Consider the following 15,745-nt stretch of genomic DNA (forward strand, 5'->3'; position numbering starts at 1 on the left):
AATATTGGAAGAGTTATTCCTTTTATACAATAATACATACAAAAGGATTGTACCCTTTAAGAGCCTATTTGACAATGATTCTAAAATGCACATTTAGCCTAAAAAATGTCTTCAAAAAAATATCAAGTGTTTGAAAAATTTTAGGAAACGTTTTTAAAAATATGAAAAATCACTTGCAGTATTGAAAAATCACTTGCAGTATTGAAAAATCACTTAAGCTATTTTTGGTTCCTAGAAAATACTAAGAAAAGAAAAAAATGCTAAAGAAAATTATTTTCTCGTGTTTGGTTTCAACATGGAAAATAGGAAAGAAAATCAAATACAATTAAAATTAGATAGAAATTTATACATTTTTAAATTATTTAATCTTTACATATAAGAGGAAAAATAAGTGAAATGAATATGAAATGGGATATAAAATAATTTATTGATCTTAAATCTTTTTTTTTTCCCTTCGCTTTTTCTTTTCTACTACTTTTCCTCTATTTTTTTTTTTTCCCTCGCATATTCCCTTATATTTTCCGGGAACCAAACATAGCCTTATCATGTTTTCTAGATAAATACTTGATAGGTAATTCTCCTAAAAACACTTTCAAATAAAACATTTTCACTAAAAATACTTTTCAAATAGAAATACTACGCACTCTAAATATAAAAAGTTATGATAAATGTATTAATTCATAGCTCATTTTGAACAACTAGAAAATCCTTTCCCACTTATGTAATGGGACATTTAGATCTTTTGTCTTTGAACATGCATTTAATAGTATATATAATTATATAAAATGATCAATATTTTAGAAGTTATATCTTGTCTCTTTGATCTAGGAATTGATATTAGTGTATGCATATGAGTTTCATCTTGAACATTCAATTGTCTTTATTGAGCTTTTCCACAAGAGCGGTAACCGTATCTGTTGTCAATGGCTTCACATAGCAATCATCAAGGCCTGATGCCATGAACATCTGCTTCTCTACCTCAAGATCTCGCGCTGTAACTCCTACGATCATGCTTTGGACTCCCATAGCTCGTAGCTCTTTTGTTGCCTATCACAATGTAGTAATTCAAGAACCATTAAGGATTTGAAATGGAATGATGCAAGTAATAAAACCAGTCTGTCTTTTTGGTAAAAATGCAAAATTGGATTTACCTTTTAAATATATCACATATTTTTATGAAATAAACCTCTTAAATTTATAAAAATGCATAAAATTTTTCAAGCTATATACTTCAAATCCAAACTAAGGACCAAATATGAAACCATTAATGGGCAATTACAACAATAGAAAATTCTTTTGAAGTATTATTTTGTAGAGACGTGGAGTTTGTTTGGTTCCATTATTTGAGAATGTTTTCTATTTTTAGAGGAAAGGAAAAAAAAAAATTGTTTGCTGGATAGTTCTAGGAGAATAACTTACAAACAAGCATATTATAAAAAAAAGCAAAAAAGAAACAAAAACAATTCCATGAAAACATGGTTTAAAAAATAGTTATGTTTCGTTCCCAGAAAGTTTGAAGGAAAATGCAAGGGAAAGAAAATAGAGATAAAAAATAGAAAGAAAAAAAATATATTTAAATTCAATAAGTTATTTTTATACTATTTCAAACTTTTTTTCACTTATTTAATTCGCCTATATAAAAATTAAATAATTTACAAATGTATAAGTTTCTTAATAATTTTAATTATATTTAACTTTTTTGCATTTTTCATAGTAAACCTAAATATGAAAAAATCATTTTCTTTAATATGTTTTTTCTTTCCCTAATACTCTCTGGGAACCAAACAATGCCTAACTTATCTTAACAAGAAAGTTGAAGTGTATTGAAGGAGGTACCTTAGGTCCATCCATGATTGGCATTTCTAAATCCATGAGAATAAGATCAAAAGACGCCCCTGAGCGGTAAAGATCAACAGCCTCTTTACCATTTTCGACAGCCTGAGTTTCTAGTCCAACTTTAGTTAGAAGCACTTTGTGGATTCTTCGAGTTAGAGGGTCATCATCAACAATGAGAGTAGAAATTTTTGAGCTAGAGGAACCTTTTCCTCTCATTTTCTTTCCTAGTATTTCTTTCCTGCATGGACATAGAAAATCTCATTTTAGCTAATTAGTTCTAATAAAACTCATAATACGTTTTGCAAAAGATGAGAGAAACGTTAGCTCCAAAACATATGGATTAAGGTTGTATTAAGCCTTTCTTTCTCAATGATTAGAGGATGGATTTCGGGTACACATTATTTAATGCTTCATTTTAAGCTATGGTTTGGACAATGTAACTCCATGGATAAACAAACAAAAAATGACTTTGTTTTAGAAATCATGAATATGTTCCGAACTTGTTTTGTACAAAATATGGAAACAACCTAGGTGATAATATGCCCACTAATATATTTGTATTGAATCCTTTAATAATGTTTAAAAAAAAATAATAATAATAATAATAATATTAAATTAATCAATAACAGCCTCACAATTCATCTATTATGAAATAAAGAAATAAAATTTGAATTGGAGGGAGGGGTGGGGCGGGGGCATGTGCCCCTCCTGGACCTTATCTCGCTCCACCAATGATATAACAAAAAGTAAAAACACTAATAGTTACCTTGAAGTTATTAACTAAGGTAATACTAACAATCTTAAATAAATTACCCAATCTTAAATAAAGAGTGTGGATGGAAAGAGCTCCTTGACATGCAATCAAGAAAGCACCTCAATCATAAGATGCATGGTTTCCTACCTAGTCTTGAGATCGTGCACTTATAAGACAATGACAAGGAAAAGTAACAAAGGCCTATGAAATAAAATCCAATGATAGATGTTTTTCTCTTTTTAGTAAATACACTTAGATGTGAGGAAATCCCTAATATCTTGCTTTTGCAAAGATCTATAGTGATATTATCTCAAGATTTGGATATGAGATTACGATCTCAAGATATATATAATCCAATTATGTGGATTCAATCATATATCTTTAGAAAGGTCTTACCATTTACCCATACAAAGAGTGAAAACCAAGTGAAACTCAAGGTTTAATGTGGCTTAAGCAAGCTAGGTTCAAGTCAGGAAGGCATATCCTTTTCAATCATTTTAGGCTAAACTTAAGCTAACCTTGTTAGCCTAGCTTGATTTTAGACCATTAATAGCCATTTTTTCAACTATGTGCTTTGGTTAGGATATTATAAATAAATATAAACATAAATAAATAAATAAATAATAAAAAAATAAAAAAGAGAAAATAGTGAAGATAGAATGAATGCATGTACTAAAAGAGATATAAAAGAGATGGAAACCAAGTAAAGCCCAAGCCTAAGTGACTTAGGTAGCGTTGGCCACATCCTTAAAAGGGGTATGCTCACTAAGGCTTTAAATCTAGTTTGGTTAGCTAGGTATGTAAACAACCTAGGTTGGTTGAGCCAACCTAGGAGACATGAGCTATTTTATCTTGGGTTTAGGCTAGGCCCAGCCCAACTCATCCCCAAATTCGAGCCTTGAAAGATAGCACATGTTTGTTACTTCACAAGTGTTTAATCTCTTCTTCAAATAAATACTTACCTCATATAGTCTCTATCTCATCTCTATCTTATAGAATTCTCTTCTAAAAGCTTTCCTAAGATATTTCCTTAGTAAGGAAACCTATTTTTACAAAGAAATATTAATATGCAAATGCCACCATATTATTCTTTCATTTCTTTATGATAATTGCTCTTACCATGCTTATGTCTATTTTACATACGTCTCCACCGCTTAACACAACTTCTTTAATATGTCATTATTAAGTTAATCAATCAATAAACTCCACCTAAACACTTTTCTAAACTACATCAAACTTTAAGTCTTAATAAAGGAAATATAAAGTTCACCAAATGTTTCCAATCATAAATTTGTGGTACTCAACTATCCTAAGCTTTCACAGTTAATTTTACCTTTTAAGCTCTAGTAAATTTGATTTGCAATTAATTATGAACTCATCAAGTACATGCTCTATATATTACATGTTGAATAGAGAACAACTAACTCCACTTTTATTTTGACATTCCTTTTACAATCCTCTTATATATTATCTTTTGTACAATCTTTAAGTTCTAGTTACATAATCCAAATCTCATTATGGCTTTAGGATTGGATAAATTGATTAATCTCCCTCTATGTGAATAGGTTCATGGGTTCATTTTATAATTGGAACTATGTTTTTATTTATTTTTATTTCAAATTGGTCAAGGGCATATACAATAGTACTTGAATTCTCTATGTAGATGCCACATGGTTCTCATTCATCAACTTTCCGAAAAAGTCCTTTGTGTGCACCTTCCTTCAGGTTTGGTTCTCTCTCTCTCTCTCTCTCTTTCTCAAGAGATGTGTATGTATATACCAAAATTGGCCTTGCATTCATACTATGTCAACAAATTCTAGAGTATTTCAATGGGATTACCACCCATAATGAACATGTTAGAGCTAACCCAATACAACCAATCTTTTTAAAATTTTCTCAAATTTTCATTTTATTTGACAAGGCTTTCTCTCATTCGTAGATCCATCCCCTCCTCCCCCGACCCACCCACACACACACACACACTTGCACACTTTAAAGGTGTGCACAAATGTCCAACTCCATTTGATCAATTCCAAGTTTGAGTCCTGTTAGGAGGATAGGGATATCATTTGTCCCAAATAAATTTCTTTAAATTTCATATTTATTAAGAAGCAATCCTACCAATTTTCAAGATATATAGATGTCATTTTCTTAGTACAAAAAAAAAGGTCGAAGAAGATTCACAAAAAATGGGAAAATTGTTATAAGAGGTATTTAATACAAATCAACCGAGAATTTCCACCCACTTCCAAAGTAGATTTCCAACTACACCCTGAGAAGATTTGATGAGAGGATTTTTCTAAAGAAAAGAAGCTTCTTAATGCTACTCTACCCAATTCTATTCACTTAACTCCTAAGCAGATTTTTCTGAGGGCAACTTCACTCACCTAACCACCTTGGGCAGATTTCACCTTCTATTGAAACAAAAAATAAGTTAGAACAATCTTTCTCGATCAAATTGAAATCAGTGTCCAACAACACGATTCCAGATTTCTCCAAAGAGGTTATCATCCCAATATTGTCATGTTTAACTAACAAAGTTAGGGCAATATTTAGAGGGTGTAATGCCTCATTTTACAGCTAATTATGGGGCTTCTCTTGCCCTTTTAGAAGCTCTTTGTTCATTTCTTTTCTAGGGTTTAGATTATTTCATCTTTTCTCATATTTTAGTTTGGATAAGTGTAGATCTACATTTTCTTTTGATATAATTTTGTTTTGGATGTTTTTCCTTACCTTTGCTCTCCATTTGTCAGTATTCTTTTCTACATCTACCTTACACATTTTGATTGTTGACCTCCATTTATGAAGGCATTTATATGTTCAACGGAGTGAACTCTTTAAAAGGGTAAACTTCCATGGTAGCTTTGTACCAAACTCTTTAGGTTTAATGTATGAAAATTACGCTTTGGGTTTGCATATTTGTGGTTATATCTTCTTAGATATAAAATGCTTGTGAAACACTTCCAGTTCTTAGATTTTTTATGTTCTCACTTGTATTTGCCTCCAATTGATTCTTTTTAATCTAGGATTTAATATGGTATTTTATCTTCCTTATTGCCTAATTTTAGATTATGAAATGCTTGTAGACATTTAATGTCATGACTTGATTTCATATATTTAGAATTTGAGTTGGAGATTTAGAGTTTGTATATCCATTTGTTATCAAAAACAAGACATTATGTGTGTGTATGTGTATATATATATATATATATATATATATATATCATGTTTGTGAAAATGACTAATTAGTTTTAAATCTATATCTTGAACCCTTACTCTTACTATAGTGTTTGGGTTATGTAAATTATTTAGCATGAAAGATTATGGGATAAAATTTAAAGAAGATGCCTACTCCCTAGCATATTTTACATTGTTCTTATAAAAATTTTCAATCATCTCACTTTTCCCTTATTTTTAGCAAATCTTTCATACCTTCTACCTCACAAAAACCCACTTTGCCCCTTAATTCATCTCTTAATTAATGCTCTACATCCATCTTCACATTTTTCCATATCACCTCTCAACTAGCCCTAAGCTCCTTCATTTCTCTTTGGTATTCAATACTTGATACTTATTGGGATACTACAAATTTAAATTCTTTGCATTTGGTGCTCAACAAAGCACTATTAATAGAAAAAATGCAAGCATTGTGTTTGCCCCTTGCATTGAATTTGCTTCCTTGGTTCTTCGAGAATCTTGGTCATGACTTTAAATGCATTTCATAGTTTCTCAAAATTCTCTATCTTAGCTTTTGATACCAATTTCTTGAGGTAGCAAAAGTTTGGACATCAATTTGTTGTGCCATTAAAAAGTCTAAACTCATATGTTGTGCAAACTAATATGTAGTTCAAGATTAAAACAATCCATACGCCTAAAGATACATAAGTTTGTGTTATTTGGAAGTCATGCCTAAACCCATAAATAAAAAAGAACCAATCCACAATTTTAGATGATTAATAATATAGATACAAGACCTAAGTCCTAAAATATTTTCAAGTCTCCTATGCTCCTAGTATCCTTCAACTTAAACCTAAGCCTTAAAGCATTTTATGTTTCCTTACTCTTAGTATCTATATCTTTAACCTAAGTTTCCAAATAGCTCATGCTTCCCTTTCCGTTGGGGTCTCCTATCTCTTCCTTTTATCTTTAAGTATCTAATCAAACTTATCTCCATCTCATAAAACCTCCCTTTCAAAAACTAGCTATAATATTTATAAAAAAAATTCATATTCAATAACTTTATTTCCACAAAGAAATTCACATAAAATTTGTAGTCAAAATAAATTAGGAATTTGAGGTGCTTTCTCATTCTCTACAAGGTCATATTCATTTCATAAAGTTATCTCTCTCATAACCTAAAATATTTATAAGATATTCCTAAAAGTTTTCCTATTCAATAGATAAACTTTATTTCCATAAAGAAATATCAATCAATAAAATATTTCATATGTTATCCTCTATAAAAGTTCTCATGAAATTTGCAATCAAACCTAATTAGGAATTTAAGTCATTTCCAAATGAAGAATTAATTTGTCTTCAATAATTCTACCTTCTAGACACTTCATTTCTTGTTTAGGTAAATTTCACTCACCTCGTCTAAGGTTTGGGCTAAACACAATTAATCACCATGAATTTGAAATTTCCATGAGATATTTGACAAATTTTCAAATTAATGGTGGCCAAGCTAAACCTTAGAGGAGATGAATGAAATTAACCCTTTTTTATTGTCTAATATTAAGTTATAAGCATCCTTCCTTTCTATGGGTTTACATGTGTTTTTTTTTTTAAAAAAAAAGGTAATATAAAGTATTGTGAATACATTTACAAATATTTTAGGACATGATGGGGAAAAAGTTATGGTCGGGATGGAGATGAAATTGCGATGCCTATACCTAGCAGGTAGAGATGTGAAGGAAAAAATTGAAACACCTAAAATAATGAGGACTCGTTGTTCATGGTGTATATGCTAAGAGTAGGAAAACAAATGATTGTTTTAGGGCTTGAAATTGCCTCTATTTTATCATTCCTCTATTTTATATGTAGTGAATTAATTATTTCTTATATGGGAATGTAGCCATAGTTGGTTACACCATGCTAAAAACTCATGTACCTTTAAGTGTGTATTTATTTTGACTTGTTATTGCATTAATATGTAGATTGAAGCTTCCATTAGCACAAAAAAATAGTCTTAGAATTGTCACTTGCACAACAAAAGATATTAGAGAGACAATGAAAAAATCTTAAGAATCAAGGTGAAGATACTTTAGAGAAGTAAGGAAAATATTCAAGGTTGATCGAACATAAAAATGATATAGAAGATTTGGATTACACAAGTGGATTACAAAAGGAATTTTGGTTAAAAGTAGAGTCAATTGTCCTCTCATTGGAATGTGATACATAGAGCATGCATATATATATTTTTTTATCCAAGCTAAGTATAGTCTCTCCTTGACACTCATGAGATCTTGAAAGGTGGAAACAATGAAGTGGCTTAACAAATTTGAATCTATGGAGATATACTAGAAGGAAAATACGGAGGAACCAAGGTGCATGAGAAACCTAGGTGCATGAGTGGATGGAAATATATTAGGAAAAACCACGGTGCACAAGGGACCTATGATATGGAGTAAGTATTCAAAAGATCGAGTATTTTGAAACTAGGATTGGAAATCGTGGAGACTTATTTGGTATTTCTTTTCTTTCAATTTAAATTTCTAAAGAATATAGTTCATACAAGTTTCCAGGTGGAGTACATTAGGTAATTGCTTTGATAATAATATATTAGAGCTTTTTATGAAATTTAAGCTAGAAAATTATTAGAAAGTGTACCAATTTCCCTTTGGTATATACTTCTTTTGAAAAGCAACATTGTATAAAGGATTTTATACATTGCTACGCAAAGAGATTTGGATATGATGGGGAATAAGTTATAAGATGGAAATAGGAATGTAAAGTGAATACTAAGTAGATAGAGATGTAAGAAGGGTATAAGCACCTGGTGGTGTGACTAATCATGGTCTAAGGTGTAGACACTAAAAGCGAGGAAATATAATATTGTTTCAAAGCTTGAGAATTGTATCTATTTTATCATTCCTTTGTAATTTCTCTATGATATAATGGATTGATTATATCTCATCCATGGATATAAGTATGATTAGTTAGTCTACATTAGAACCTCATGTATGTAGATTATTTTTTATTTCATATTATTATACCAATATGTGACATTTAAGCTCCCACCAGCATTATAAGTGCTATTAGAGCTTCTACTTGTACAACACAAAGCTATAGATCTATCAAAGTAACAAGTTTTCCAAACCCTATTAAGGTGGTTCCTTTATTATATCAAAGTTATCACTCATCTAAAACAATAGAATTGCTTCACAAAGGCTAAAACGTTGTTAATTATAGATGTTAAATTATATAGGAGATACAATTTTTTTGCCCATTTATTGCAATTATTTCTTTAGAAAATGGTGATTCCTTCAAATCAACCTAAGTGGCTTTTAAAGCAATGAAGTCAGCAATGTGACTTTAAATGCCTTCAATTATGGCAATGACCAGCCTTATTTTGTGGTGTACTACAACTTCAACATCATCTCTAGAAATTTTGTTCAATTGACATGTCCACATATCTTTGGAAATAAGAAATGGGATCATTTTGCAAAAATAATAGCTCAATTCATATGCATTAATACTTGATTTATTAATGCAACAAAGTAATAATAGACCAACTATCTTTGATTCTTAAATAGATATCACCTTCTAAATTCTTGACTTTCCTCTTATGCAATCTCTAAAGTTGAAGAGTTTTGTTCAAATTAATGATATTCAATTTTATTATAACGTGAATAAAATTCCAATTTGATTTACTTAAGTTGGTTGTTCTAATTTGTTCTAGGACTCAAAATATATGTTAGAAATATTTGGAGTTACTACTTACATTCTTTAGACTCTAAGATGATTGTTAATCTTCTTCAATCTTTCTCAATTCTATAACATTATTTACGAAGAGAACAAGAAGGCAATTTTTCATATGTGATTGTTCTATAAAGATGCATTTGTTAGTAATGGTTTGAGAAAGAAAACAACTTTTTATATGTGATTGTTGTGTAAAGATGCATTTGTTAGTAATAGTTGAGTTCTCATGTGAGAGTGACATAGAGCAACATAATTCTCTAGCTAGAAAAGGTTCTTATTTCTCTCTATCCTAGCATGTCCATTTGCATTAAAATTTTATTATCTTTTTAATGGGAATGGTAGTTTTTTTTTTTTTTTCTTGTTTTAAACTACTATGAATGTCAAAGCGAATGCATACTTCTACATATAGTTTTAACCAACTTTGCTTATTATCATATCTAAATGACAATAGGAGTTAATCATGCAAGAAATAGGGTTAAAGAAATCATGAAACTTCACTAAAAAAAAAAAGACAAATCAAGTATCAATCATGTTCTAAATGAAAAAATTAGGGGTAATCAATGTTTAATAAAATTGATAATACAATCATCAATATATATCATGATATTTCCCAAATGTAACCTCGATCTATAGTAAATAATCAATAATAAGTCACCAATAATTTGGTGATTCTTTCCCAATTTTTGAAATTATTGGCAAGCTTCCTCTATTGCAAATCCTACCTCCATATTCCAACATTTTTTATCCAACTATTTTTAAACCTCAATGAATCCAATAGGTGGAACTAAGTCACAATGCATGGCAAATTGCCTCCAATGGCTATTGTCAAAAAAAAAAATTATGTAATTTTGTAAGTATCAATTAGAAATTATGTAATTTAGTTTGTGAAAAAATGATATATTTATGCTATATAATGTGTTAACTTATATTTATTCTATATTAATGTAAAGTTAAAAACTTGTGAAATTTTTATCTCATAATGTGTTTTAACTTATATTTATGTTATATGTAATTTAAAAAATGGCTAATAGAAGTCGAAGTCCTTTTACATAATCCGATATGGAAGTATTATTATCTACTTATGAAGGAAAACAAGGAAAAAGTGAGTTTTCACACACTCATATAAAAAATATTTATAAAATGGGAATACTCTAAAAAAAATTCAAGTTTCATGCGCTTACCAATCAAAGATAGTACCTAGAATCTTCAAAGATAATACCTATGATCGTCAAAGGTAATACATATATCATTAAAAAAGTAGTACATGAATGATTAAAGGTAGTACATTTGACTAAAAAATACATAAAATATTAATTATTTTCATATAAGTGTTTAAAATTTGTATTTTATAAACTTGAGTTCCTATTTTGTGATTATTTTCATGTGAGTGTATGCATGGAAACAGACTTTTCCCAAACAACAATAGTGCACAATGTTTTTCTATAACTAATCTATCTAAAGTGGGGACATTACATGATTCAAGTATCATATTTTTCATAACAATCCACACATGAATACAAAAAAAAATGTTCAAATGTCTCTTTGAGGCCAAGGAAGAGAAACAAGGTTTAATTTTCTTCAAAAGAAAAAGACCAAGTAAAAAAAAAAAAGAAAAAAAAAAGTTGCTAAGATGGAGAATATTACAGCTAAATTGTGAGGCAATTTGAAGGGAATCAAAGAAGTCCAATCTTGTAGAAATTGTTCACAAGTTATTAATGGGCTTTTTTGAATCATCTAAAAAAAGGAAAAGAAAAAATAAGTGGAACATGCAAATCTTAACAACTAATTCTAAGACTAGGTGACTCATATTGTAGCTACTTATGAGCCACTCCACTCAATACTTCAAATTGTAGATAAAGTTGTTCAAATAATTAAATCTAAGATAATACCAAACATTTTTCATTTCTCTTAATTCAACACTTAAAATTTAACACCAAGGTTTTTAGTACTTAATTTTCAATTTTATTAAACATCATCCTATTCTTTTTATTAAATTTTAATGTCATATCCTACTACTTAAATCCAAGATATCAATTAAAAGAGGGAATTGGTAACAATCCAAATCTAGTTCAAGTTATACATTATATCTTTTCAAAGTTGAACCATTACCTGAAAGAATAGGTTTATTTGACAATGAAGTAAATATTTTAATGGAATTTTAATTCACTACTATCAGTTATTAGTTCCTTGCAAATTTGCTAAATCTTTTGTAATATGTATTTAGTTCACTTCTTTAAGAATGAAAGGAAAGAATTTAGTGACCAAGCTACAATTTCAACTAGAATGGAAATGGTTTCAGGTAAGCTACTATTTATTAAAAATATAAAAAAAAATAAAGCTAAAATCAAAGGGCTTTTGATATCAATTTGCCATGCCTATATTCCCTTTTTGTAGCTAAATGGTGATGTATAGGAAAAAAAAAAAAAAAAAACCCTACCCTATGGAAGTTGACTATAAGAATCCTATCACAAACCACATCTTGGAAAATGAGAATTATAACATATTTGCTCTTGTTCACACAAAAAATGAAATTGTCTTGCTTATAGATATAATTATTTTTTTGTTATTACAATAAGAAGCTAAAACAATGAATGATGAAGGCTAAAAATGATAAATAGTTGAAACAAATAGTTTGCACATACTCATGAATAGTTTGCACATACTCATGACTTTAGAATTAATGTTGAGGAAATGATGTCTAAAGAAGTTCGACTAGTGACAATAAAAGTAGAGATGATTCACTTGAAGAAGCAAGGTGATCACCATTAACACAATCTATTCATGTTAGTTTTGACTCCATAAGTATTAAATAAACTAGGAGTACTAGTTATGATTCTTTTAAAGAGAGATGAAGAAGATGGTGATAAAGGTGATGGTAGGGGATGGAAAGGACATTGGATAGTATGGATGAAGTCAATAATCATTTAGGCCATTTACTTGCGAAGCTAACTTCATCCAATATTGCATACAAGACCGAAACTATACATGGTTCTAAAGGAGCAAGTCTATGGTAGGAGTTATTGGGAAGCCTAATACAAGCAGAAATGACAAACCTAATAAAGGATACTAATGTTTGACAAAAGTCATTTTTTACGAATTTTGAATTCATGAGCATAGGGACTCAACATGGTGATTCATCTAAGAAGATGAATGCTTTTGCTTCTTTTTAAGTATGGTTATGGATAAGGTCCATAATTTCATATTGAATTAACTTATGATGATTAGGAGACATTTAACTATCCTTCTCCACAAATGCCACACAGTTTTAAATCAAGTATATTAGAAAATTTAAACAAACACTTAGGTGAACTTCAAGTTTCCTATCTATAGAAAAGTTGTGTGGGGAGGAATCAAGATAACCATTTCAAGCATGTTTGCATCCATTATCAATAACATGCAAAATCTATGTTATAGTACTAATGTTGTTTAAATCAAAATGGTATAAATGTAACATGCATATAAGTACAAAATTCAATGAAAATAATGTTTTAATTTCAATATTAATTAGTAATCAGTATTCACTTTCAAAGATGTATTCATTATTAGATAATATTACATTATTAACAAATATCACTAAATTTATCATAGATACATTATTTTCTTTAAATAAATAAAAACAAAATTAATTTAACATGTGTATCATTTGTTATTTCATCATTTCTCTAAGTTTTATACAAAATTTTCATGTTTTTGGTCAATTTCTATTATTTTTCCAATTTTATAGAATTTCTACTAATATCTAAATTTCCGCTAATATTGCTATAAAATTATATCCCCCAAATCCATCAATTTTGATATTTTCGACATTGATGGAATGAGATTAATATATATAATGAAGAAAGTACCTAGCAAAGCTAGCTAGAGGCATATGGCACATCCAAACAAGAGATAGTCAATTGAACTTTTTTTGCTAAACAATGCCAACTTTGGGATATTAGACAAGTAGGGAACGTTAGGGTGAACCATAAAAGTTTGGGTAGAGTTAGAACAAAATGATAGATTCTTCAAGAAACCAAGGTCTTTTTGTCTATCTACGCAATTACATGCCCCTACTTTGGGATATTACCTTAGCTAGGTTGGCTCCTAGGCTAAATCAATGTACAATAGGAGATGTTATTAGCAGTGATGCCTTACAGTGTGAAATATTTTTTCCTCTTCCTCTGGGTCCGAACAGGAGGAACTAGATTGCAAAGCTTAATGGTATGATTTAAGACTACGCTTGGGATGCATCCAACTTGAGCTTAACTCCATCTTCATCCACAACGAGGACTTCACCCATATTTGCATGAGATTCTCTCCTTGGAAGTGAGTTGTCGTATATAGTAGAGTTCTTACACTTCAATCAATCAAAAACAAAAAGAACACCTAGCTCGGCCCAATTTTCATTGAGCACAGTCCATGGTGGAACCATAGATTCCATTCAAAAGGGGCAAACTTTAACGTTAATCATAGAATTAAAATAAAAGTAAACACAAAATATAACAATTTTTCTTATTGTCCTACCCATAATTTTATTTACTAATCCACAAATTGAACATATTTAGGCATGCATGAATAGATATTGAATAAAATAAGTAACTTGATTAAAAAATCTAAATCATCAAATTATGCTTATTATTATATAGAAATTCTAACAGTCAAAATATATAAAAATAAATAAATAAATAAATCTTAAATATTATAAAAAAAAATAAATAACAAAAATAAGCTTATTGATTTTAATTATTCTAAAAAACCAATACAAGAATTTTCAAAATGACTCACTAATCATTTTTATCAAAAAAAAAATTGATAATCTTAATAACTTTGTACCAAAAGATGTTAAAAGAATTCTAATAAATAATTAAATAATTCCTTTCTAAATTTAAATAATTAAATATTTTTTTTATTTTTTATTCTTTTTACTTATAGTTTTTTCATTTGTGAGGTTTACCTTTTTCATTTTAGGGGACAACTGTCTCTCTAACCCTATCCTGAGCATAATTAAATAAATAAATAAATTGCAGAATTTAGAATTTGGTATTTACCTTAAATTAAATGGCTTACCAATATGTAATAATAGCTTTCTCCAAAAGCAAAAATGTGAAAAATGGGACTAAGAGAAAAAGTATGGGAACATTGCTTATATGCTTATAAATCATGATATAACCATGATTTATATGTCATCATGCAATATCAACCCACCTCACCCCAAATAAATATTTTCATTAATTTTAGTAAATTTGTGTGTAAATTTGCTATGACAAACAATTATTTATATATCATCATGCAATATCAACCCACGTCACCTAAATAAAAACTTTAATTAATTTTAGTGAATTTGTATGTAAATTTCTATGATGAATAAGAATTAACGATGATTTATATACCATCAAGCAATATCAACGCACTTCGCCAAAATAAATATTTTAATTTTTTTTAATAAATTTTTACGTAATTTGTTATGACAATCAAGAATTAAGGCAAGGTAAATTAAAATAATTTAGACGATGAGTCTGATTAGAATGAATATAGATTAATAATTATTTATAGTTAATTGCCTAATATTTAATCAATAACTAATTTAAAAAAGAAGATACAAGAGAGTAAAAAAAAAAAACATTATGAATATTTAGGATATATTTGGCAATTATTTTTAAGAACAACAAAAAAAACCTTTTGGTAACTAAAAACTGTTTTATATTTTCTTGTTATGAAGAACATAAAATATAATGTTTTTAGAAAATATAAAAAATAAAGCATTGGATATAAAAATTATTTTTAAAATATATTCTAAAATATTAAAAACAAGTTAAAAGCATTCCAAGTTCTCAAATTGACTTTTATTCTACAAAATATCAGAAAATATTTTTCAAAAAATATTCTCAAAAATTATTTTTTAAAACTGTTTTCGAAATTAATTACCAAACCGGGTTATAATTTTTAAAAGGGGAAAGGAGATTGAAAGAAACATTTTGAATAAATAATTTAAAAAGATAGAAATTATTAATTACAATATTATTTTTCACATTTTCAAAAATACAAGCTAAAAAAAAAACTATCTACAATAATGTCATTGTTGTGTTCTTTTTTTTCAAATCAAAATCCTAATTAATATTTTGATTATTGGAGAGAAAAAAATCAAAGGAAATAATGTAGATAACAAGAGAGGTATAATTGTCACCCAATGAAAGAAAATCAATTCATTTCTACACTATTTTCATAAATTAAAAGTGCCCATTTGGATTATTTTTT

General features: G+C 28.7%; 1 protein-coding gene across 1 annotated transcript; it reads right to left on the reverse strand.

Annotated features, from left to right (window-relative positions):
• Nucleotides 1-690: 690 nt before the first annotated feature.
• On the reverse strand, nucleotides 691-14,588 carry LOC100241650 (two-component response regulator 24). The gene is made up of 4 exons (XM_002268702.2): nucleotides 14,558-14,588; nucleotides 10,693-10,730; nucleotides 1,837-2,074; nucleotides 691-1,047 (listed from the first exon to the last, which is right to left on the reverse strand). Exons 3-4 carry the CDS (start codon nucleotides 2,050-2,052, stop codon nucleotides 871-873), a joined length of 393 nt encoding a protein of 130 aa, XP_002268738.1. The 5' UTR covers nucleotides 2,053-2,074; nucleotides 10,693-10,730; nucleotides 14,558-14,588; the 3' UTR covers nucleotides 691-870.
• Between the last annotated feature and the right edge of the window lie 1,157 nt (nucleotides 14,589-15,745).

This window comes from Vitis vinifera, chromosome 4 (genome assembly GCF_030704535.1).
Source record: "Vitis vinifera cultivar Pinot Noir 40024 chromosome 4, ASM3070453v1".
NCBI lineage: Eukaryota > Viridiplantae > Streptophyta > Magnoliopsida > Vitales > Vitaceae > Vitis > Vitis vinifera.